At 44.2% G+C, this 24,615-nt stretch overlaps 1 protein-coding gene across 3 annotated transcripts in view; it reads right to left on the bottom strand.

Annotated features, from left to right (window-relative positions):
• Positions 1-9,352: 9,352 nt before the first annotated feature.
• Positions 9,353-24,615, bottom strand: part of NPM1 (nucleophosmin 1) — a 367,407-nt gene continuing 352,144 nt past the window's right edge. For all 3 annotated transcript variants that reach the window (XM_044069094.1, XM_044069097.1, XM_044069095.1), the window contains exon 11: positions 9,353-9,711. In XM_044069094.1, coding sequence (XP_043925029.1) covers positions 9,661-9,711 — 51 coding nt within the window. In that variant the 3' untranslated portion in view covers positions 9,353-9,660. The remainder of the gene's footprint in view (positions 9,712-24,615) is intronic.

Raw genomic sequence — 24,615 nt, 5'->3', positions numbered from 1 at the left:
TGATGTTTCTGCTTAGGTCGTCTGCCAGTGTGTTTCTCTCCTGGCAGGAATTGTGCTTGCAGATGAACTTGAAGGTTTATAGCAGTGTTCCGCAAGGTCATGGCTTGTCTGCATAGGGGGGTAGGAGCGAGTGCCCCCTTGCTTATGTACCACATAACTGTAGTGCTGTCTATCAGCAGTTGTCCTGGATGCAGCGGGTCCTTCAAAGCTATAAGGGCATTTTGTACAGCTAGCATCTCTGATTGATGTGAAGATGCCTTTGTTCTGCGGGCCACGTGCCCTGGATACATTTGCCTGCCATGTGTGCTCCCCAGGCGTAATCCGATGCATCTGTTGTCAGCGTTTGCCTGGCTGTGGGTTGTATAAAAGGCTGTCCCTTGTTGAGGTGACGAGCTTAAGCCCACCATTGAAACTCCTGTTGAAGGCAAGGGATTAGTGGTATAACTGTTTCCAAACTTTGACAGTGTTGAGACCATACATTCTTTAGGTACCATTGTAGTTCTCATACGCAGTTTGGCATATGGAATTAGTAATGCAGGATGCCATGTAACCCAAGGCCTGCAGAATTTTTCTTGCAGGGAGTTGGGTCTTTGTTGCCATCAACTGAAACTATTAAGTCAGTTGTCTTTGCTTGTCTGGTGTAAGATAAGCCATCTGGGCCGTTGTGTTCACACTGGCACCCAGGAATATAATCTCTTGTGAGAGCACTAGTTTTGATTTCTTTTCGTTTAGTGTACCCCAGGCAACTTAGTAACTTTTTTACAAATGCCAAATGCTTTAGAAGAATGTCCTTGCTCTCTGCTTGAATCAGGCAGTCGTCCAGATATGGATAAATTTGAATTCCTTTCTGTCTGCAAAATGCAATTACTGGTGCCAGGCACTTTGTGGAGAACCTGGGCGCAGTAGATAAGCCAAAGGGCAGTGCAGAGAATTGGTAGTGCATTGAACCAGCTATGAATCGGAGGTATCTTCTGCAGTTTTGTCTGATAGGGACATGCAGGTATGCCTCCTTGAGGTTCAAAGTCACGAGCCAAGCTTTCTTGCCCAGCATGGGAAGAAGCTGCTGTAATGTCAGCCATTTTGAATTTCGGAACATCCAGTTAAGTGTTTAGAGATGAAAGATCCAGAATGGGCCTCCAGGCTTTGTTCTTTTTGGGTACCAGAAAGTCTTGAGTAAAATCCTTGTTCTTGCTCCTGTGATTGTACCTTTTGAATAGCTCTCATATCCCAGAGTGCTATAATTTGTTTTTGAGCCTCTGCCCATTGATTTGGTGGCAGATTTGGCATTCCTTTTAACCTTGGCAGAGTGTGCAAGTGGAACCTGTAACCTTGAAATACAATGTTGAGAACCCATTTGTCTTTAGTGATCATTTGCCAATTGTGGTAGAAGAGTGCCAGTTTTCTTCCCAAGGGGGCTGCCAAGAGGGATTTGTTTGGCAGCTGTAGTGGGAAGTCATTGGAGCTGTTTTTTTGTATGGTTGGGGTCCGTCTTCCCCTTTTTTCTGGCCTGATGCAACCCATTGTCGAGGCCTATAAGGACCTTGTGTTTGACCTCTACCTCTTGGACGTCTGTATCTTCCCCTTTGAGGTCTAACTGGAAAGGACCTTCACAGTTTGCATAGATTTTGCCTTATCCTCCATTTTCTTTAATACCTCAAACTTAAAACACATCCTGCTGCAAAGATGCATCCAATAATTTTGCTTTAACATGATCTGGTAATGTATGTTCTTTTAACCAAGCATGTCTTCTAATGACAGAGCCTGTAACTGCTGCTCCGCAGGAGGCCTCTAGAGAATCAAAACCACATTGCAAAGTATGCTTTCCCACTTGTTCAGCTGCATGCAATAAATCCTGCATTTCTTTAAAATTAGGAGGATCTGATCCTGGAAGCATTTTCTGTTTTAACTGAGACAGTAAAAATTGCTGATATTTTAGCATGTGAAACTGGCAGTTTAAGGCTCTCATTGCTAAAGTTGCAGACTTATATACTTTCTTTCCCCATCTGTCTAATGCTCTGGAATCGGTCAGAGAGGACTGGATTCTTGGCTGATGAGGCCTTAACTCTTGGGTCCCTGAGAAATAGTTTCAGGGTCAGCTACAGGGCTTTTATACAGAAATTTATGGGAGTCGGACTATGTAGTATCGGTCAGGTTTAACATGGGCTGAAAGTAAGAAATTTGGATTTAAGCTGGATTCAGTATACACATTAGCCAACACTGGTGCGGAATAGCAAGGGGTCTGTGTTGAGGTAATAAAAGGAAGTCTCAGAGCCTTTTCTTGGATTCTGAGTAATCCTGGCCTTCCAAGTGGAAATGCTCCCTCATGGTATGTAGGGTTTCCCCAAAGGAGTAGTCATCAGGCGGTGAGGCTGATGGAACTGATTCCTCAGCATCAGAATCCTCATAAGGGGGTAAAGTGCATCCTAGGTATGAGGATGAATCAGAAGAGATGGACTCCTGGTCGGATGAGTCAGTCTGCATCCTGTCTAGGCCTTTTATCAAGAGGGGGATGGGACTCCCTGATCAGAGTGATTAGGTCTTCGGCCATTTTGAGTATTTGTTTCTTAGGCATAGAGGTCTGTCCTGGAGAATGCTGCATTTATTTCTTTGATTTTAAAGGAGGCTTAGACTTAGCTGAGAGTTTAATGCTTAACGAGTAGGTCTGAAGACACCCTCTGAAGCTGTGGGTTGCTCAGCTACTCCAGATCCCTCTGAAGGGTTAGTCTCGTTAGGCTGAATAACTTGAGTGTCCGAAGGCCAAGCCATCTCCACGTGGGAAGTCAGAGGCGGCCTGTGGTTCTACAGAAGCAGTAGTCAGGGGCTGCGAAGGCGCCTCGCTGAAAACCGGCGACTGGCCTAGAAGAGGCTTAGTCATCAGTTTTAGGCCTCGGATGCCTATCCTTGTCTTTGCGCTTTTTGTGTATTCCGGTAGTCGGAAGTTCCGACGGCATGGTATAATTGAAGTCGGGCAAAATCAAACCGACGTTTAATAGTGCGCTTAAACCTAGCACAAAACAGACAACCAGTGACGTTGTGGTCTGGGCCTAGGCATGGGATATAATAGGAATGGAAATCCTTATGAGGTATTTGCTTCTCAGAAGAAATACAGTTATTAACTTTTACTGACATCAGTCTGAGGCAAGATAGTTTCCCCAATGGGGTACTTAGCTTTGTAGAAGACTTTGGTTCTGCATTCGGAATGAAAATCTCAGGAGACATCCGACCGGCACTTGCGAACTGCTTTTGCTTCGGGCACCACACGGCAAGAAAGACTGAAGAAAATGGCGTTGGCTGCATCTTGTATACCCCTGTCGCACTTACGTTAAGGGAGGAGGCGACAGCAACCGACGCCGGACCAAGACTTTGGAACTCGGGCCGACTGGGGAACCACCTGACGGCAGGATAACCCAAGTGTAATGACTGCAGCAGTGTAACACAATGAAAATCTAGCTGGCTCAAATGGACCCAGTGTTTTTCCAGGATAAAATTTAACTCCCCAAGGCAGTGGGATAGGCTTCCTCAGTGGTCTGATGTGTGACAATTTAACATCTAGCCTGGAGATTAAAGGAGGATCTAAAGGTAAGCAGGCAGAGAGAGCAGAAAGGTGCATTTTCACTCACTAGAATAAAAGGCCTGCCTTGATAAGCTCCCATACATATGCCAGGACAAGAGGTACATCTGCTACAAAGGGATCCCTAAAAGCCTTTGAAGACACCATTTGGGGACTCTCCCATTTTAGGATGTAGGATATCCTTGTGCTAGGTTTCCTGGCCTCCCTCAGGACAGAAAGCATGTCCTCAGAGTAGGTGTCTGAAGGGTATTATTTATCATCCAGAGTGTTAGACAACAGCATCTCCAAATGAGGACGGATGAGTTCCCTTCTATTGTGCAAGTAGGTCCACCTTGTGGGGTAACTTGTGGCGACTGCCCTTGGCAAGGAATAGAAGGGGGAACCAATGCTGCCTTGGCCAATAAGGAGTCACCAGCAAGATGTTTTGCACTGTCCTTCCTCTCATTCAAAAAGATCTCCTGAAAAAAAAATCAGGAAAGGCATACAGAAATAGTCTCTTCCACGAGATGGAGTCCACTCCCCAGGCTAGAGGGGAGTGTCCTTCGTACAGAATTCTCAGTTGTCTGTTCTGGGGGAGGAAAATAAGTCTACAGGAGGTGTGCCTCACTGGTGGACATGGTCTAGAAAAACTCTGTACAACATCCACGGTGATAGAGACAATACTCTGCTGACTGCATCCACTTGGTGGTTGTCCTGGGATAGCATGTAAACTGCCTGCACAGTAATTTTGTGAGGCTAGGTCCCAAGTCTGCATGCTAGCCTGCAAAGATAAGACTTGGTACTTCCATGTTTGTTGATGCATCACATGATCATGGTGATGTCTGTGAAGATTTGAAGGATACCAGACTGTAAAAGTGGGAGGAAGGCTTTTAGGGCTAGATCTGCAGTAATCTCCCTTACATTGATGCGTTTTTTTCAGGTGTGCCGGCCAGTGTTCTTGCACCTCGAGGTTCTTCATGGTAGCCCCCCACCCCAGATCAGAGGCATTTATGTACATATGTTGAATTGGTGTAGGTGGTAGTAGAGGAAGGCATGGGTTCATTTGAACCCACTGAATCCACCACTGTAGTTCTGACTTGAAGCAGAGTAGGAAGGGGATCTGGAAGTCTAGAGGGTGGCTGTGGTGGGACCATACATTCTTTAGATACCACTGTCGCTTCATGTGCAACCTGGCTAGTGGAAGCATTGGAATAGTGGCTGCCTAAGACCCAGAAGTCACATGAATTGTTTGCTGACAGTTGGTGGTTCAAGAGATCCTGGAAGTGGTCTGTTAGAGAAAGCACCTTGCTGGAAGGGAGAAATGCCTTCATCAGGTCTGCTGGGAAGGTTTTGTCCTACTCTGGTGCAAGGGAAGATTTAGCAAGATTAGGGGTGAATCAACCCTTAGTAGAGACATGGAAAACAGCCGATGGCCTTTTAGGGTGCTTTCTTTCTCTGCCAGAATGAGTCGCCATCTAGGTAGGGATAGATCTGAATGCCCTTGGTCCTGCAGTAAGCTATGGCAGGAGCCAAGCATTTGGTGAAGACCCTGGGTGCAGTGGACAAATTAAAGGGTGAGGCAGTAAACAAACAGGGTCCAGCAAAACACAAGTACTTTGTGAGTGGGCTGTATAGGGATATGGAGGTAGGCCTCCTTTAGGTCTAGAGTGGCCATGACCACTTAGGGTGGCAGCAGTGGAAAAAGGGTCTTAAGTGATAGCATTCCAAAGGGACTTTTAGGAAAAGGCTTAAAAATGCAAGTCCAGGATTGGCCTCCATGGTCCATCCTTTCTCAGTACTAGGAAAAGTCTTTAGTTGAAACCTTTTCCTTCTTGTCCTGAGGGGACAGGTTCTATTGTTCCATGAGCCAGTAGGTCCTGTATAATGTGGGGGATAAGGTGTAATTGGTATTTGGTGTAGACTTTTCTTTCCAAGACAAAATATTCCCTACTACTGCCAGGAACCAGCAGTCTGAGGTGATGGTTCTCCAGAGGGGCAGGCAGTGTGGGAAACAGGCTCACAGGAGGCGATGGGCAAGGGAGTCATGCATTGTTGGTACAATTTCTGTCCTGAAATGGCTGTGAGTAGACAGAGAGAGCGGCCTGGAAGAGGGTTGCCTCCTGTTACCTGTCCTATGCCTGGATGAAGGGGTAGCACTGGGGTTCCACTTTTAACCATCGAACATTTAAAACTTTGAAGGTCAGAACATAGAGACCAGAACACAGAGTTTGAAATCGTTGAAGGCTTGAAGAAAATGAAGTGTAGGTGGGAGAATGTTTGTGTTTTTGCAGGGCACCAAGGTGCCCTGAATACTGCGTCTATTTGCCATCTGTGTGATGGTACTACAGACAGGGTACGGAAAATCTCCCGTTTAGCGCATCTGCATATAGCGTTAAACAGGAGATTTCCCTTTACTCTACTGTAGTGCGGTCTCAGAGTTGGAATATTAAAAGTAGGAGGTGTGGGGGTCGAAGCCCCCCCCCCCTGCATACAATTGTTAGTGGGGTTTTTTTTTTTTTTGTTACACTGGTAGAGGATGAGAATTTCGATGTTTTGAAATTTCGATAGTTAAAGTGGAACCAGCACTGGAAGGAGTTCTGCAGACGTAGGTAGCCTTAGCTGGATAATTTATGTAGTATTTTGGAATAGGAGACACTAGGAGGTGCTCAATGTCTCAACTCCTTGCTCTTCTCCTGAAGGTTTTTAAACAGTTCAGCAGACTGTTTGCCAAACAGGAGGTTGTGATCTAGTGGAGCATCTAGAATTTTTGATTTAAAACCTTCAGGCAATGGTTGTAGCCGGAGCCATGAATATCTGCAAAGCAGATGCAGCAGATCTTGCAGAGGCTGCTGCTGCATCACAACTGCATCTAATGGAATGTCTGGCTACTTGGAATGTCAAGGTCAGCTTTGATACTACTTCTGTCTTGATGGGAGAGTCAGGCAGGGAGGAGAGAAGTTTAGTTGCTTGGGATACCAAGTCCAAGGCATACGCAATCATATGGGTTTGGTAATTAACGGCTCTGAAGGCTAGGGTGGAACGGGTATAAACCTAACCCAGCCTGTCCATGTTACTGCTATCCTTGTCAGTAAGCAGAAGACTAGGATAGCATCAGTCTTGACTGCTGGTCAGGGAGCACAACTATGACTGCAGGGTCTGCCAAGGGGAGTTTCACCAGAAAGTTGTAGTCATCAGGCACCTTATAGAAAAGATCCAGTCCCTTAGAAGGTGGTTAATGGTCTAGAATTTTAGATGTAGAAGCAAATGAGTCTAGGTATGCAAAAAATAACTGGGGGGGGATGGCAGATGGAGATTCAACATGCAGTAACTCAAAGCATGTTTGAATTTGTCACTTGGGAAGTATCCCATCTGAAATATTCTTTCATTTTAGTAATAGTCTCTCCAAAAGTGGTATCTTCTGAAGAGTCCCCTTCTACGGATTCCTCATCTGGGGAATAGTATTCCAGAGGAGAGGCTGTTTGAGACAAGTAATATAGACTCATCTGATGAGAAAGCATATTTCTATGGCTAAGCACTGGGAAAGTGGAGGATGCGGAGGCTGAGGGCCTAAGGGCCATGAAGACTGCATCAAGGACAGAGTAAAAGTCAGGAATTCCTTCCTAAGAAGAAAGAAGTTTTTTTGTTTCCATTTCAAAGGGGTAGCTTTGGGAGAAGGCCTAGTTACAGGGGCCTGAGCCAACAGAGGGTTCAGATTCCTGCATCCCAGATGGGTGTCCTGTGGAGCCTGATCCCCCCCCTCGGCTTTGGTAGAAACAGATCTGAGTAACCTCTGCAGACGTGCTAGCCAGTACTTCAGAAGTGGCTTCAAGGGGAGAAAACGAAGTAGACTGCTTTAGCGGGTTTTCCTCAACCCCTAAAATTAGCAGCTGGCAGGGCATCTAATGACAGAGGAACAGCAGTAGTAAGCCATGAAAGTTTGGCCTTTTTTTGTGGTGGCTCCATATGATTGGCCGACTCAGGATCTATCTTAAGCAGTAACTTCTTAAGTCTCTGGTTTTCCAGGCATAGATTAAGAGCGGCCAGACAGCTGCCAAATGTTTTTGGGACAAATGATTGGCAAATGCACAGGACGTATGGTCATGTTCCCAGCCTAAACAAAATATGCAATGGCCATGGGCACCCTTATGCAGAATTTGACATCCGGATCAGATTTATCCTTCTTGGCAGACATCCGCATCAGATTTATCCTTCTTAGCAGACATCAGCCAAGAACAAAACAGCTAACCAAGCTCAAGCAAGAATTTAATTCCCCAATGGAGTACTTTGCTTTAAATGTCTTGATAGAGGTAGTGATGTGATCAATCTGATGTTCCACTGCAGTGAAAAAGTTGAGGTTTGTGCGTGCAGACGTCACATTTTAAGGCCCCTGGTTTATGGCTCAGAGTGTGATGTCCCCACGCATCATCAACTACAGGAGCTGATGTTCAGGTCGCCAGAAGCAGAGAATCCCACAGTAAGAATAATGCAACATGGGAAGAGAAGGACCTATCAAAGTTAAAGTGAGACTGGATTGTGGATTCTTAATCTGAGACTTAAGCATTAACAGTTGCACTATCCTTGAGAGATCTGGCTTCTCAGACCACAGAAGGTTCATTATCAAGAACTAAGAAAAGGAAAGCTGTATAGTTTAACGGGAAGACAATCCACTTCAGATCCATCACTGAATCCAGATTATGTAATGCTTTTGAGATGCAACCTGAAAAATTAAACTGCTTTAAGATTACCAGATGCAAGATGCAGCTTAGTTAAGATGAATCTTAAAAACATACAAAGCTTCACATCTTCTAGTAGAGGGACCAAACTAGCATATGCTTATGACCAATTCACTGCAGCAGTAAACCTTGTGATGAAGCTATTTAGACAAAGTGAAACTGAATATGGCACACAGACACAATGGGAAGCTTAAAATGAAGCAGGTGTCAATGCACCCAACAGCTGATCCTGTTACAGTCTCCACGCAGTACAGCTGAAAACTGAACCCTTAACTATTCGGTGGGCAAGGAAAGCTGGACCAAGACAGCACCCTTAAAAAAAGTTTCAAAGTCTTATTAGCTACCATGACAGAAATTTCTATTGACTTCCTCTGAGTGGCTATAGCTATGCAGACAGAAAAGCTTACTATACTAAAGTGCCAAACTTCGCACCACATTGGTCAGGAGTTCCATTACTAAAAGCATGCACACCTGTAGTTAAGAGGACCAAGCCCAGTCATCTTCTGAAGCAATCTGCATTTGTCAATTCAACAGTAAGCAACCTCCTTTCAGATGACCCAAGACAGTTGAGACAATGGTAGAGGTCGGAGCCATAACAAGGGAACGTCACCTAGAATTATTCACGAAACTGTACTCTGAGAAAGGTCTGTTAGATTCTCTTAAAAAGCTCCCTGACAGCTTTTCAGACAAAGTGTGTGGCACGATGAACACCAAAGAACATCTTCCCCTTTCAATGTCTTCAAAAGCCTTGTGAATTTGGCTAGGTACCCAACAGAAGAAAATGAAGAGTACTGAAAAACAAGTTTGCCTACATCAAAGACAAAAATGTCAAATTCAAGAGTTCTAAAATTTGAATAAAAAATACTCGAGGTCAGTTCCACTCCTTGTGGTGGCAAAGACTGCTTTACTGAAAGCAGCAGAGAGAATGCCCCTGGTTAGAAGAGTATAAAAATGTTTTGAGACAAAAAAAATTAATTATGTTAAACACTTGATCTTCACTTATATGGCTTGTCATTTTCCCTCAAATGACTACGATATAAAACGAGTCTGTGTTGACAAGTACACTGAAGACATTTTATCAAAACACTTTATTCAACAAGCCCCCTCCCCCCAACAAACCTTTCTGGTATCACTCCAGTAATTCACATCATCAGAAAACTGTTCACATGAATAATTAAAACAAAAGTTGAAGTGGGCGGATTTCTTCTTTACAAAATGCACACACACAGTGTCGCATAAAGTTTCAAGCAGTCAGGAGACCAGAACTTTTTGCTGACTGGGCAGGGGCAGGGCGAAGAAGAGTCCTTTCTAGGCAATTCATAAAAAAATACGTAGAACAGACATCATAACTGTATAGAGGTGCCATTTTGCAGAAACTCATTTTGCATCTTTTAGAGACTGCCTCCACTTCCAAAGTTCCTGGATTATCTGCAAAGAAAAGAAAAGAAAAGTTGTTGTAAATAGATATGAACTGTAGTCCTAACAGCCAAAGCACAGGTATAACACAGAAAACAGAGTATGCTTTGAAATAACAGATGTAATTCAACTCCTGTATCTTTCGAGGGCTATATACATTTTTTTTTTTTACTACAGATTGCTTCTTGGTCTTATGGACACCATACTGAGAGAGAAGATACACCCAAAAACTTGTTGGCTTAATGGTCAGTTTAACTGAATGACAGTTTCTTTCATGTTTCTGTTATACAAGTACTACTATGGTTGTATAATCATTATGGTGGTACAGGACGATTTATGAAGCAGTCTGCTGGTATATTTAAAGAATTGGGAACACAAGGAGGCCCTGCCCATAGCAAAATGTTTTCTGTATTTCTGAAAGCACATTCTTTAGCAGCTATTTCACACGGGAGTTTGTTGGTCTGTACACTGATCAGAATATACCCATTTTGCCCTACAATATAGACATTAGCAAACAGATTGGGGGGGGTCACACCTAGGAGCAGAGTTTAATATGCAATTTGCTGGGGTTTTGGTTCACTTAAAAAAAGTTTTTGTACCCAACTGCTACTTGCAGCAATGAAATGTTCAACAGTACTTGTGTTGCCAAGGATGGACTGACTTGAAGACAGTAAAATGAAGAAAGTGTGCTTGCTTTGTGGGTGGTAATCACATCTCTCAAATGCCCAGATTTATGCCTCATTTTTGGGCTGTTGCACATAAAACTTGTCATAAAGCTTGTGATTTTTTTAGATTTGTGTCAAATCAGTGAGGATTGAATTCATTAAATGACAGGCATTTGAGTTTTGGACTTCATATCCTTCAGAAAATGCATGGTAACAGCTTTTATTCTAGCAACTTTATACATTTGTAGGAATATTTAAAATTTGTTCCTATTTTGGTTGCTCTGTTCCCCCTTATTTTTGTCTTTATCCAAATTATGTGCCAAAAGGTTGAGAGCTATGATGGTGAGACCACTCAAGACTACCTTGGCAAGTCTGTTTAGATGCAACATGTACTCTGCTATAATGCTGCAGTTATGCTCTGAGCTGCAACACTGGATATACCAGAGAAAGACTGGTGCAATACGTTTCTTCAGAATCTAAAGTATAAGCTTTCCCTGCAAGATGAGTAAAAACAGATCAGAAACTACCTACACATTTCACACAATAGAAAAATGGATTAAGTGTAGACTTGCTCTTTTCTACCCACCAAAATGCAGATGTCTGAATATGATCCAAATGCAGTACATTTTGAAAATTTTAGTCATCCAGGTGCCTTGTACTCAATTTCTCAGACCTTCAGGCTAACACTCCTGGTTTGTGGTTAAAGTTTGCACACTATAAACTGGGTACTGTTATTCAATCTTCCAGACTAAGTTTATGGTCTTGAGAACAAAATGTAGTTCATTTTTTGGTAAACCAGATTTTTCCCATATTGCACAGGTGACATCCCGCCTATCAGACATTTGCAAGGGATCTAGGCACTCTTCTTATTGACTATATTGCCTCAGAGAAAGCCTTCAACTATTTTCCAAACAAATCTCCTGTAGATACAAAGATATCCTAATACCCCCCCCCCCCCTTACTTACCTCAGAACCATTATGGAATATACACATACATGCCAAAATTAGTAAATATTTCACTCTGCATGCAGAAAATGGAAGTAGACTACTACTGAAGACAAAAAAGCATGTGTGCGCACGTGTGTGTGGGGAGCCTGCAACAGTGAATACACTATTTACGGCAAGTGCACATAACTGTACTATGTTCTTAAGAGTTTCACTTTTGCAATCCCAACTTGTGGGATGATTCCCAATGCTGGGATGAGGGTGGAAGGTAGATTATAGGGAAGAGAGGATGCCCTGTAAGATGGCAGTGACAAATCCTGCTCTAGACTTGAAAGCCAACAAGTGGCAGTGTTTGGTAAAGGTATGCACAGATGACCAGGTAGCAGCTTCCAAAATGTTTTTGGTAGACGCTTTCAGGAAGGAAGCGCAGGTAGAAGTTGCCCTAGTACAATGAGTTCTTACAGCTTCAGGCGGCCTCTTTTCATGATGGCTGTTGCGTCTTTCGGCTTTTCCCGGTTAGGTGTCGCCACAGCGGAACTCCAGTCCGCTAATGATTGGCAGTAGATTTTTACGTGCAGAGTTGCCAGCCCTGAAGCACAACCTTCAACGAAGGTATGCCCATTCATGCATGTCTCCAGACAGAAGACGAGATAACTGAGAATCGAATGAGACAACGTCTTACTGTGAGGTGACAGCGCTACTGCAGCACCATGGCTGTTGAAATAAAATACAGTGGGAGATCTGCTTGGACATGTAGTGTGTTTGGAGACTGCTTTCCCTCAGAGCCAGTGGCAAATAACACAGTTAATCTGAACTAATCAGTCAAGATAGTAGCGAAAAAGATTTAGCTCAGTCAAGACAGTAGCAAAGCGGTCTGTCCACATCCGAGTGAAGGATTCTTTCCCCCCTGTTCTGAGGCTTTGGAAAGGTGAGCAAGTGTATGGCTTGATTCAAGGATGTCTGTGACCACCTTGGATATAAGGATAGGTTATTCCCAAGTGCCATGTCTGGGTGGAATGAGAAATGATTCCACTGACAGCTTATAGCTCAGTGATTACAAGTAAAAGGGCAGTATTCCAGGTTAGAAATTTTAAATTGGCAGAAGCTGCTTGTTCAAACAGGGGTAGGGTCAGTTTTTCCTAGAAAAAAACTGATGTCCCATGGAGGTGAGGGTTACCTCCTGGGAGGTCTGATCAGATTGTTTCAGGGGGTGGGAAAAAGATAGGAGGAAGAGTAGGGATGTGGGATGAAACAACAGGGGTGAATCTTGATGGAATAGGATAGGCCTCTATCTACCAGGGCACTCGGTAATCTAAAACGGCAGAAATTTAGGATAAAGGCCTCGCTGCTGACAAAATGGGAGAATCTTTTCCACATGTCCAAGTATGATTTCCTGCTGCTAGGCCTTCTAGCCTCCTTGAGAAGGTCTTGAAAGTGTCTGCTTAGGGTGAGCTCAGAGTAGTATTTCATGGAATTATCCAGGCTAATAGCTAGTGTCTGCCGGTTGGGATGCACACACCTCCCTTTGTCTTGAGTCAGAAGGTACACTGCAGTAACTGCCTCATTGTTTCACTGGTTAAACTCAGTAGCAAAGAATACCAGTGTTGCATGGGCCAGTCTTGGACTATCAGGATGACCCTTGGGCCTTTTCCCCCCTGATATTTAGGAGGGAATGCATAAAAGGAACAGGTGGCTCCAAAGGAGAATGCATCTGTCCTCCGGGCTGAGGGTAGTTTACTCCTGGAAAAGATTTTTAGTTGAACACTTTCGCTGTTGACAGAGGTCTACCTGCAGGGATCCCCATTCTCTGGACTATGAGAAATGTTTCCCCGATGCAGACGCCACTTGTGGGGATCCATCAGGTGTCGGCTGAGATCTGCTAGAATATTTCAAGTCCCTGAGAGTGTTACTGTGCCATGAGGTACAACCCCAGAGAGTGAGCTGTCTCTCCCAGACTTAAACTGCTAGGTTGACAGAGGGCAAGAGTGGGTGCCCCCTTATGTACCACAACTGTGGTGGTGGTGTCGTCCGTTTTGCAGGATCTCTGGTTTCCACTGATCTTTGAAAGCCACTAGGCCCTTTCTGCACTGCCATCAGTTCTTTTCAATCTGCTAGCGTCTGAACCGATCTTCCCATCTGCCTTGGTATTGAACGTGTTGGAAATGGCCCCCCAGGCTGTCTCTGAAGCATTTGTGGTCAAAGTTTGGACCACAGGGGATGACCCTGAAGGGGAAACTACACTGGCTCTGGGCATATGCCCGTGTCCACCACAAATTCCTCCTCGAGGCAAGGGATCAGTGGAATTTCTGCTAACAGGGACAGAATGCTCACTACAGATTGAGGTACCACTGGAGCTTCATGTGTAAACTGGCCAGAGGGAGCACAAGGATAAAAGATGTCATAGTAACCCCATGCTCCGAGGAATTCCTTTGCTTAAAGTTGTCTCTGCATAAAGTTTTGGAAATACTGAGCCAAGAAAGAGACCTTTTCTGGAATGAGGAAGGCCGTTTGAAGGGAGGAATCCAGAAGAGCCCCCAGGAAAAACTATCATGGTGGATAGGCAAAGATTTATCATGGACCCTAAAGAGGTGGATTATGGTCCGAGTGAAGGCCAGATCCTTTAGGATCTCTGACTCATGGCTTGAATGAGGCAGTCATCCAGACATGGGTAAATCTGGATCAGTGTTCTGCAGAAATCACACGAGCTAAACACTTTATGAAGATCCTGGGAGCAGTATACATGCTAAAGGGCTTGTATGGAGAAATGAAAGTGGCTGGTACCTGCCCTGAAGCAAAGCTCTGCAAGATCCTCTACAGGAATGTGCAAGTAAGCATCTTTTAGGTCCAACATGGGGAGAGTCAACAATTTTTGTAACAGCAGGGACTGACTGAGGGTGGACAGGTCTAGGATAGGAAGTAAAGAGCTTTCCTTTCTGGGAACCAGGAATAACCTGGGGTAGGACCCTTCCCCATTTGATGATCTGGTACTGGTACCACTGACCCCTTTGAGTACAAACTGTGAATCTGAGAAAGCCTCCTCTGATTTTGTGGATCAAGTAACGAGGGACCAATTTTCTTTGAACAGGGATAGCCTTCCTATCTTTTCCTAGAGAGGGTAGGGGAAGTCACTGCTGCTCTCTGCCAGGGCCCAATGACCTAGAACTCCCCTGCCTAGGGGGTTCTTGAGGACCCCTGACCATGCTTTTGTGATGGCCTTTCCCTCCAAGGCTTCCTCTGGACGCCACCTGCTTGAGGGGGAAAGGCCCAGTGTTTAGTGGGAACATTCCTACTAATCTAGGAGTAGGAAGTTGGAGAAAGTTCTTGACATTTTGCAAATATTTTGCTTTATCTTCTATTTTTAGTACAGCTTCCGCCTTTGGCCCAAAAAGTCCTTATCAAGGGGTGCATATAGGAAAAGTCTGCATTTGACATGGTCTGGCAGGGTCTGTTCCCCTAAGCTAAGCAAGTCTAATGACTTAGCCAGACACAGCGGTTCGGCTAGAGGCCTCCACAGCATCACAGCCACAGTGTAAAAAGTTTCCAGCCACCTGGAAGCTAGAATGTCAAAGGTCCAACAATTCTTTACAAATATTCTTGTCCTCCAAAGGAAATCTTGTTTCATTTTACCTAGAACACTGTTGGTATTTTATCATACAAAGCTGGCAGTTAAGGGCCCTCATTGGTAGGGTATTGGATATGTAGCCTTTTTGCAAAATCTATTACGGGCCCTGCTTTCCTTCTCAATAGGTAGAGGATTCAGAGCCTAGATGATTCACAGCCAACATGCTCCCTTTGGAACATGGAGCGACCATCTCTGGGTCAGCAGAAGGGTTTTTGAAGAGGTACTTATACATGTCCAGCACCCTGTAAAACCTGTCTGGCTTGAGGGGCTTCAGAGAAGAGTCCATAAAAACATCCTCTACCACCTCCAATACAGAAGGGATAGCCAAAGGTTTGTGTTCTGGGAGGTCAAGGAACTCACCAACTCTTTAGACTGCAGGTATTCCTTTGCCTCCCATTATAAATGTTCCCTCATGGCATGGGGTGTTTCCCAAAACGTGGAGTCAAGGAGGTGATGCCGCTGGTAGATTCCCCTCAGAATCTGAATCCTCAAAAGGAAGGGTCCTTCCTAACAGACCTCTCCTGGTCAGAATCCTCATCTGAATCAGGAGGGTCAGAGAAAACTTATAAGGGTAGGATACCTCTTCCTTTTCCTTGGGGAAGACTTCAACAGGTGTTACCTACTCCTGAGTAAGGAGATGTGGTCCTGACCAGGTCTTGCTGTTAACCTGCTAAATGGGAGCCAGTTGGCCTAGGCACAGGACTCAACGCAGAGCCTTAGAAATAGCTTTAGCCTAGCTATATCCCCAATCCTGAAGCCAATCTGTTAGACTGATGCCTCGAAGGAACGTCACTGGTACAAAATCACGTCGGAAGCAGTGCGCTGGGCAACTCCAAACCCAACAATTGAATTGAAAGTCAAGGCCTGTGTAGAAGTTGAGGGATCAAACAGCATATCAAGAGTTCATAAGGGTCTCTCGATAGAGGCCTGAGCCACCACCGCAGTCACAGAAGGGGGCTGGGAAAGTGCCTCACCTTTGCTCAGTGATCAAGCCTTAGGGGACTGGCAGACGATGAATGGTTGCAGAGGATCCCACATATCAGAATACTGCAACATGAAAAGAGAACATCTAGGGATGCCAAGATCCAGGTCTAGACAACTGAAAAGTATGAAAGTCTCAATGTGGGATTTGCTTACCACAGTGGACACCACTATTAACCTCATCTGACATGAGTTAAAGTCCAACAGGGTACTTTGCTTTAGAAGGCTTCTCACTGGTGTGGACAGACAGACTCACTGAAACAATGCTTTGGGCTGACATGGCAAGAAAAGACTAATGTAATGGTATTGAATGGCTCAGTTTATACCCAAGCACACTGACACCAGGGAAGGATGCCTGTCAGCCTTAGGGGGAGGGAGATTTTTTTTACTCTAGAAGTCGGCCAGCCAAGGACTTTCACAGCAGGAAAAACCCACAAGTCAGGATTGCAACAGTGAAACACGAAGATCACTAGATCTGGCAGAAAAAAGGAACTGGGGACTGGACCAGAGCCTGACCAGACCTTTGAGCAGAGAAAAAGAATGGCAAATCAGAGGACAGAGGGATCTTTGGAGTGAGACCTTGGGCTGCAAAGGCATCCAGAGACCTCTGCCTAGACTCTTTGGATCCACCTTAAAGGGGATTCCTGCCCTTATCTCGAAATACCCACGTAGACTTTTCTGACTTCTTAGCGGAGTCCTGTAAGGGAAGCAAGCATGCATGACTAGCTTGGCCACGGAGAAAGCACCAAGAGCTTGGATCGCAGCCTGAAAAGACTCTAGGCCCAAAGTAACAATTTTCACATTTCATCTAATATGCAGACCCTAAGCAATACATTTTTGTAGATCCTGCAGTGGGATTTTGTGGCTATAAGCCATACACTTCTTGAACAAAAAGATCTTGGTCAGTCATCTTAAAACTACCCTGAAAAGGGAAGGATGAGCATAAAAACCATCAACAAAGATTTTTGACTGCAGAAAGCTTTCAGACAACTTAAGCAACATGAGATGAAAAACACACCAAAGTCAATTTTTGCCAACCGGGGAGGGGAATCTATGCATCAAAATGATAGCCACAAGACTACATGGCTGTGACCCTGAAAGGGATTAGTGAGAAAAATATAACTTACCTGAAACAATATCACACCCGTTGCAACCAGTCTTCCAGCAAGGGGAATGAAATTAGGGCTGTCAAGGTGGCAATTTACTATAGGAGGAGAGAAGCTTGAAACTAAGGCATTAATCTCTAGTCTTCAGGATATCAAAGTTAGATACCACAGACATTTGTGGTATATAAACAAAAGCCTACCACATTTTACCCCCTTTGCAGACTCCTCAGTCATCATACATTCATCTAGAGCAAAGCACTGTAGCAGACAAGCTGAGCAGGACCAGGACATACCCTTACAAATGGAAATTACACCAAGAGGGTGGTCTTCCAAGAATTGACACCTGTGGGCACACCTTAAATAGATCAGCCTCTGCTCAAAACAGACATCTGAAGAAATTCTGCTCCAGGATTTCTTGTAAACAGGCTTGGGGACAGATACTCTCATTCCCACAGACGGGAATGTTCCTGTATGCTTTCACACTGATAAGAGTTCTAAAGATTATGAAGGACTCCAAAAATACTAAAGTGAGTACTTTCACGTGGTAGACGCATCAAAAAATCTCACCAAAACACTGACTGAACGTGTTTTATATAGCTTATACCATGGAGAGCAGTAAACTGAAAAAGGACAGCTGGGAACACAAGTCCCAGCATAAAAATGTACCAATTCTTGGTGTGTGCACTGGTGCCAGGACTAGATAAATGGCACTGTAAAATCCTACAGACATGGAAACTTTCCTAACATCGGGAAAAGCAAAGTTGAAAGGGTTCCCCCAGATGTAGTCAAAAATCAAACTGACAGGCCAAAAAAATCCATAAAGATGAGTGGATTGATAAGGAAGAAATTATGTAATGTTACTATTATGCAAGAAGCCAGAATTTCCAGACAGCAGATATTCAAGATTGAAATTAGAGGAAAGAACACAGTCACAAGCTTAAAAAGTATGTTCATTAGTACCAGAGATTGATGAAAATCATTACATAAATGTTGGGCTGGCTGGAAAAATTGGCAGAGGAAGTCCAAAAATAAACAAATCCAGAGATTTTTTGAAAGGTATAAAAGAAAGGAGGACATGGGAAAGAAAATATCTGCTATGGTGCCATATTTATGCAAAGCAGAAAGCCAAACTAAATACAAACAAAAACACATTTGCAGAGAAATACATGCCAGATATGACAAATTTCAAAACAGAAAAGAAAAAGAAAATGCAACAGGATTAGCAACAGAAATTAAAGAAATAGAAACTGAAGTTATGGATTGCCTGCAAGTGAAGGATTTAGTGTAGAAAAAAACAAAACTCTGCTAACAGCACAGTATGAACAAGGAGTCCCCAAATTAAGGAGAAACAGGAAGCACCTGATCCTTTGTCACAACTATGCACATGAGTCTTCAGTAAGAAAGCAGTATAAATGTTGAGTTGCACAGCAAAGGAAGGAGGAAGAACCCATGGCAACCTGGACATGGGCAGTGTTGGAGTAACGGGCCAATGAGTTCATACAAAGGGGCAACAGATGAGACAGGATACAGTTGGAGAATGACACGAAGACATCATGGAACTTTCTGTAGAATGTCATAAAACAAAGAATGTGCCAAAATTGAGAAGAAAATTATCTAAAGGAAGAGTTGCTTGATTTGAGATGCATAGACACAAGATTGATGAAAGAAATTGATTACAAAAGTAAAGACTAATTCCTGTTAATCTGTTATTGGATGTCTAACACTTGTGATAAAATTGAATATGATATATTACCTAGCAAGTCTTACCACGAAAAAAAGAGCAATAATGGAAAGAAAGGAAGAAATAAAATGCCATTATGTAAGCATTCAATAGAGAATGAAACTAGAAGAGGGACCAGAACAAAAATATTCAGATGTGAGGAAAGCATTACACAGTACAAGAGACTATGCTTTGTCGCACACTACTGCAAATACATTAGATATCAGCACAGGCAGAAAAAAACTGCGAAGTACAAAATAAGCAATTCTGCAAGGGCCCAAAAACATGAGAACCACCAGAGACACATTAGGGAAATTTATGAAGACCACAAAGATGCTGAACGGACAGAAAACAAGTTCAAATGTACAGGATATGAAATGTGATTAACTGCCACAGAAAAACAATTAAGAAAAACTAAATGGAAAACCCCAAGCCCAAATACAGCACTCAAACTTCTGGCTAAAAGCATTACCAATGACTTAGACCACAGCAAGAACTACTTGCATGTGCAACCCAGCCACACACCAACCTGGCTAACAAGTGAATCTCCTCAGGAGTGAACCTGTACGGTATCTTAACTATAGACCAATAACTTGCCTTCCAACAATGAACAAAAGCTATACTGGAACTGATGCAGACAGTTTAGTAATTTAGAAGAAAACTCAATCATGGCAACAGAAAGTACAGTTGTGTACACTTACCATAAATGTAGATGTTACAGTTTATTCACTGTTGCAGTCATCACCTGTAGGCTATTCCTGCTGTGGTAGCCCTTGGCTGCTGTCGCTTGTTGACTGATGTCAGGTAGTCACAGTGCTATAAAGCAAGGCAACTGATAACCAAAAATAAGGCACTGGAAGTTTCACCAAAATAAAATCTAATGTTTTATTGATCGCACATATTAAAAAACAAAGCACATCCAGAACCCATTAACTGTATCACCGTGTTTTTGTCATTATGCGAAATGGCAAAATACCAAATGCACGGGATCAGCAATTTTTTTCACTAGAGAAAAAAATCACTGGTCCGTTTTCGGGACTTTGCCATTTCCTCCAATGTGGTGCAATCTCAGCGTTGGTATATTTAAGTAGGGGGGGGGGGGTGAAGCCTCCCTGCTGTGTTTTGATTTTTTTTTTAACTGGGAAAGAGTTTGACATTTTGGGTTTTCGGGGATTGACAGATTATATAGCGTTCGCAATTCACATTACTGTTGTGTTTCTGTTTTCATAAGTAGAACCCCTGGCCTGAGATGGGGTTTGAAGGATGCCAGTCATTTGTACTGCCATCATTTCCTTCTGGTTGATGTGCAAGGGAAGATGCTGGGCATCCCAAATACCTTGGGTGCACCTGCCAGGTGAGCGCCCCAAGCAATCTGAGGCGTTGGTAGTGATGGTCTGCCCGGTTGGATGGAGGATTAAGGGAAGACCCTTGTTCTTGGCACAGGCCCCTGCCCACCACAGAAACACTGCCCTTATACAGGGGATCAGAGAGAGAGAGAGAGAGAGAGAGAGAGAGAGAGAGGTCTCTAGAGGCAGAGAGTGCAGATACCAAAGGTTCCTTAGATACCAATGAAGTTCTCATATGAAGCCTAGCCAGAGGAATTAGAAGTATGCAAGATGCCATGTACCCAAAGGCTTTCAGGAACTTCCTTGCAGTGAAGTGACTTCTGGAAGCCAGCTAGGTTAGAGAGGCAGGAAGCTCTGCTTTTCTGGGGAAAAGGAAAACCATTTGGGATGCTGTGTCCAGCAGTGCTCCCAAGACAATGATCTTCCTGGAGGGTGTTGCTTTGATTTCTTCTCGATGGTGAATCCTAAGGAGGTTAGGAGGGTTTTGACAGAGGAGGTCCTGGAGCAGCTTTTCTTTGCACTCTGCCTGAATGAGGCAGGATTCAGTTGCCAAAATGCTATGGCCGGGGCTAAGCATTTGCTGAATCCTGGGAGCAGTAGATAAGCCAAAGAGTAGCACAGAGAACTGAAAGTGTTGTGAGCATTATGCGGATGTGGAGGTAGGCATCTTTTAGGTTTAGGGTCACTAACCAGGCATTTTGTCAGCATAGGCAGCAGCTGCTGCAAAGTTAACATTTTGAATTTGGGTTCCACCAAGGAAGTGCTCGGTATGGATAGATGGCGCCAAGTGCCCTCTTTTCTGGGAACAAGGAATAGTCTGAAATAAAAGCCTTTGCCTGTTTGAGCTGAGTTTGCACTGGTTTCAATGCCTTTGCCCACTGATTTAGAGGCAAGTCTGGGTACCCTCTTGGAACTGGGAGTTCGTTAAGAGAATTTGTATCCCTGAAAAATTATCTTTAAGACTCATTGGTCCTTTGCAGAGGGAGAGCCTTCCTCCTAGCTTTTGGTGAGTGAAAAGAGGGCAGAGGGGGGGGGGGGGGGGAGAGAAGAGGGAGTCAAGAGTTTTTGTCAGAGTAATGGCTTAGAACTCCCTGCCTTTGAGGTGGAAGTGGTCCACTGTTTGGTTCTGCTGTCCCTGGGGATAGGGGGCTGGGTGGTCCTGTCCTTGAAGGGCTTACTTTGCCCTTATCTGCTAGGTGCAGGAAAGGGCCAGTGCTTAGAGAGAAACCTTGGAAGTTGTACCTGAAAGAAATCTTTTACTGTTTGCATAGATTTTGCTTAGTCTTTCATCTTTTTAAGAACTTCTGCTTTTACTCCAAACAAGCAGCCCTTGGATCAAAGGGTGCATCAATTTAGACTTGACATGAACAGGGAAAAGGTTGTGCCTTCAACCATGCATGTCTCCTAATGACAGATCCTGACAGCTGCCCTGCTTGAGGCTTCTAGGGCATCATATCCACAGTGTAATGAGTGTTTGGCCACTTGACAAGTAGAGTGCAGTAAAACTGCTAACTTTTTCGAATTGGCACAGTCAGGTAAAGTTGAAATCTTTTGTTTTAACAGTTCAAGTGTGTGCTGATATTTTAACATACAGGACAGACAGTTGAGTGCTGTGATAGTCAAGGTTGCAGAGGTGTACACTTTTACCACATCTGTCCAAAGCTCTGGAATCCTTGTCAAAAGGAATGGGATTCTTTGCAGAACTAGCCTTAGCTCCTTTAGGTCCTTGTGTAACGACCTCAGGGTCTGCAGCAGGATTTCTGTGCAGATATTTGTGAGAATCCGTTAAGACCAGTCAGGTTTACTGGGAGCAGGTGGGAGGGCATCAAGGGCTAAGCTGGATTCATGGACATCCACCATTACTAAGATAAGGGGGGATGGCCAAGTGTCTGTGCTGGGGCAGGTCTAGAAACAGCCTTTTCTTAGACGGAGGGAAGTCCTGGATTCCCAGTGGAAATGTTCCCTGAGAGTGTGAAGGGTTTCCCCAAAGGAAAGGCCTTCTGGTGGGGAGGCAGAAGGAATGTATTCCTCTGCATCTGAATCCACATGAGCAGTCAGAGGTGGTTGTTCCTCTTCAAAATCTGAATAATCAGATTCCTCAGAATCCTGTTCTGTCAGTATTTCAGGAGAAGGGTGTCTTTCCTTTTAGAAGTTGTGGCCTGACTACCCCTGATAAGGGAGATGAGATTCTCCGCCATTTTAAGCATTTGGGAGTGGGGGAGGGGGTGGAGCAGGAGTAAGATGGTGGCTAGAAATAGATTTTTTAGGCATGGCCTGGCTTCTAGGCCTAAGAGTATCCATCGGTCTGAGAACAGCGCAGCAAGCAGTCATTTGTCGGAGGAAGTTCAGCTTGGACTCCGGTTTCAGTGGGGGGAAGGGGGAGGTGGAGAACAGGTAGGGTCAGGATAGGTAGGAGGGCTGAGGTGGGCTGGGCTGTCCAGGTGAAGGATTGAAGAGGCTGGCAAAGCAAATCAGTCTTTTTGATCTCTACCTTGGCAGCTTCAACCCAAATTTTCTTTATTTGCAGGGTGAAGTCCAGTTTTGTTTCAAAGCTTATTCTGAGTCCCAACCATGTGGTGCTGTGCGTCAGATATTTGCTGAGGATCCATTATTTTTAGGCAGCAGATGCATGGTTAGTATCTCACAAAAGGGGGCACTTTAACACTTTACAGTTTGTGGTAATAGTTATGGGAGCATTTACACGAGTTCATAAATATCTATATTATTGTCACAGGATTTGGTACTAAGTCATGGTGTGCTCGCCTTGCTGTACTCATTCTGAGCTGCTTGCTTTTAACACCTCCATGCTTTGTATATCATTTTGTAATGAACTTTTAAGTAAGAGGTGACTCAAAAGTATGCATTAATGCTCAAGGTATAAGCCAGGGATGGTGGGTTCGGGTCCCATCTGGGGTGATACAGTGTTGACACAAGTGATGTTTTACCACCATCACTACTACTATGCTATGGTGATGGCCATAAGGTCCTCTGTCATTAGGTAGAGGTTGCAGCATTCCTTTCAACTCCTTGGTTTAAGAATTCTGGTCAAAACCAAATAAATTTGTATTAATGAAATTCCCTTAGAAAGTTGTTAGACCACAGATGCTGTGACAGTGTGCACTTTGAGTTAAAAAGTCACACTAGAATTCACTTTGGGTGTTGGGTGTGGTAGTTTACATTGTGTTACTATGCAGTGTCGTCATGCAAGTTATATGGTTTAGCTGGATGCACAAGCCAGTGCATTTCTTTGTGCCGGTCCCAAGCCTGGATAAATGGGGAGGGTTGCGTCAGGAAGGGCATCCGGCATAAAATTGTACCACATCACAAATGCAGAAAACTGTACAGAAACTCATACCAGATCGGTCGAGGCCCAGGTTAACAAAGACCACCACCAGTACTGTTGGCCAACAGGGTGCTGGCGGATATTGGGCTACTGTTGTTGCTAAGAGTGTTTTGGAGGTGAAGAGAGTGTCGGATAGAGTGAGGTTTATGAATCTGGAAATTGATGGTGTAATGATGAACGTTGTTAGTGCATATTGCTCCACAAGTTGGGTGTGTGATGGATGAGAAAGAAAAATTTTGGAGCGAGTTGAAGTGGTGATGACCGTACCAAAGGGTGAGAGACTGGTGATTGGAGCAGATTTCAATGGGTATGTTGGTGAAGGGAACAGAGGGGACGAGGAAGTGATGGGTAGGTACGGTGTTAAGCAAAGGAATGGAGAAGGTCAGATGGTAGTGGATTTTGCGAAAAGGATGGACATGGCTGTGATGAATACGTATTTTTAACAAGAGGGAGGAGCATAGGGTGACATACAAGAGTGGAGGAAGACGCACACAGGTGGATTATATCTTATGTAGAAGGGCCAATCTGAAGGAGATTGGAGACTGTAAAGTGGTGGCAGGGGAAGTGTAGTTAGGCAGCATAGGATGGTGGTTTGTAGGATGACATTGGTGATCAAGAGGAGGAGGATGAGTGTGAGGGCAGCACCAAGGATGAAATGGTGGAAATTGAAAAAGGGTAATTGTGAGGTGATGTTCAGGGAGGAGACAGGCAATGGGTGGCAGTGAAGAGTTACCGAATAGATGGGTAACTACAGCAGAGCTACTAAGAGAGATGGCTAGAAGGGTGCTTGGTGTAACATCTGGAAAGAGGAAGGAGGACAAGGAGACCTGGGGGTGGAATGAAGAAGTACAGGAGAGTATACAGAGAAAGAGGTTGGCGAAGAAGTGGGATTGTCAGAGATGAAGAAAGTAGACAAGAGTGTAAGGAGATGAGGTGCATGGCAAAGTGAGGTGGCGAAGACTAAGGATAAGGCATATGAAGAGTTGTATAAAAGGCTGGACACTAAGGAGGGAGAAAAGGACCAGTACCGGTTGGCTAGACAGAGGGACAGAGCTAGTAAAGATAAGAGAATGAGAGGGAGAGAAGGTTGGATGATGTGCAGATAGTGAATCATGAAGTGCAGTGGATTAGCAAGGAGGAAGTAAGGATAGCTATGAAACGGAAAGGTTGTTGGTCCAGATGACATAC

Source organism: Protopterus annectens, chromosome 4.part0 (genome assembly GCF_019279795.1).
Source record: "Protopterus annectens isolate FY-2018-M chromosome 4.part0, PAN1.0, whole genome shotgun sequence".
Taxonomy (NCBI): domain Eukaryota; kingdom Metazoa; phylum Chordata; order Ceratodontiformes; family Protopteridae; genus Protopterus; species Protopterus annectens.
Note: the sequence above shows the minus strand (reverse complement) of the source record. Positions and strands in the feature narration are given on the sequence as shown.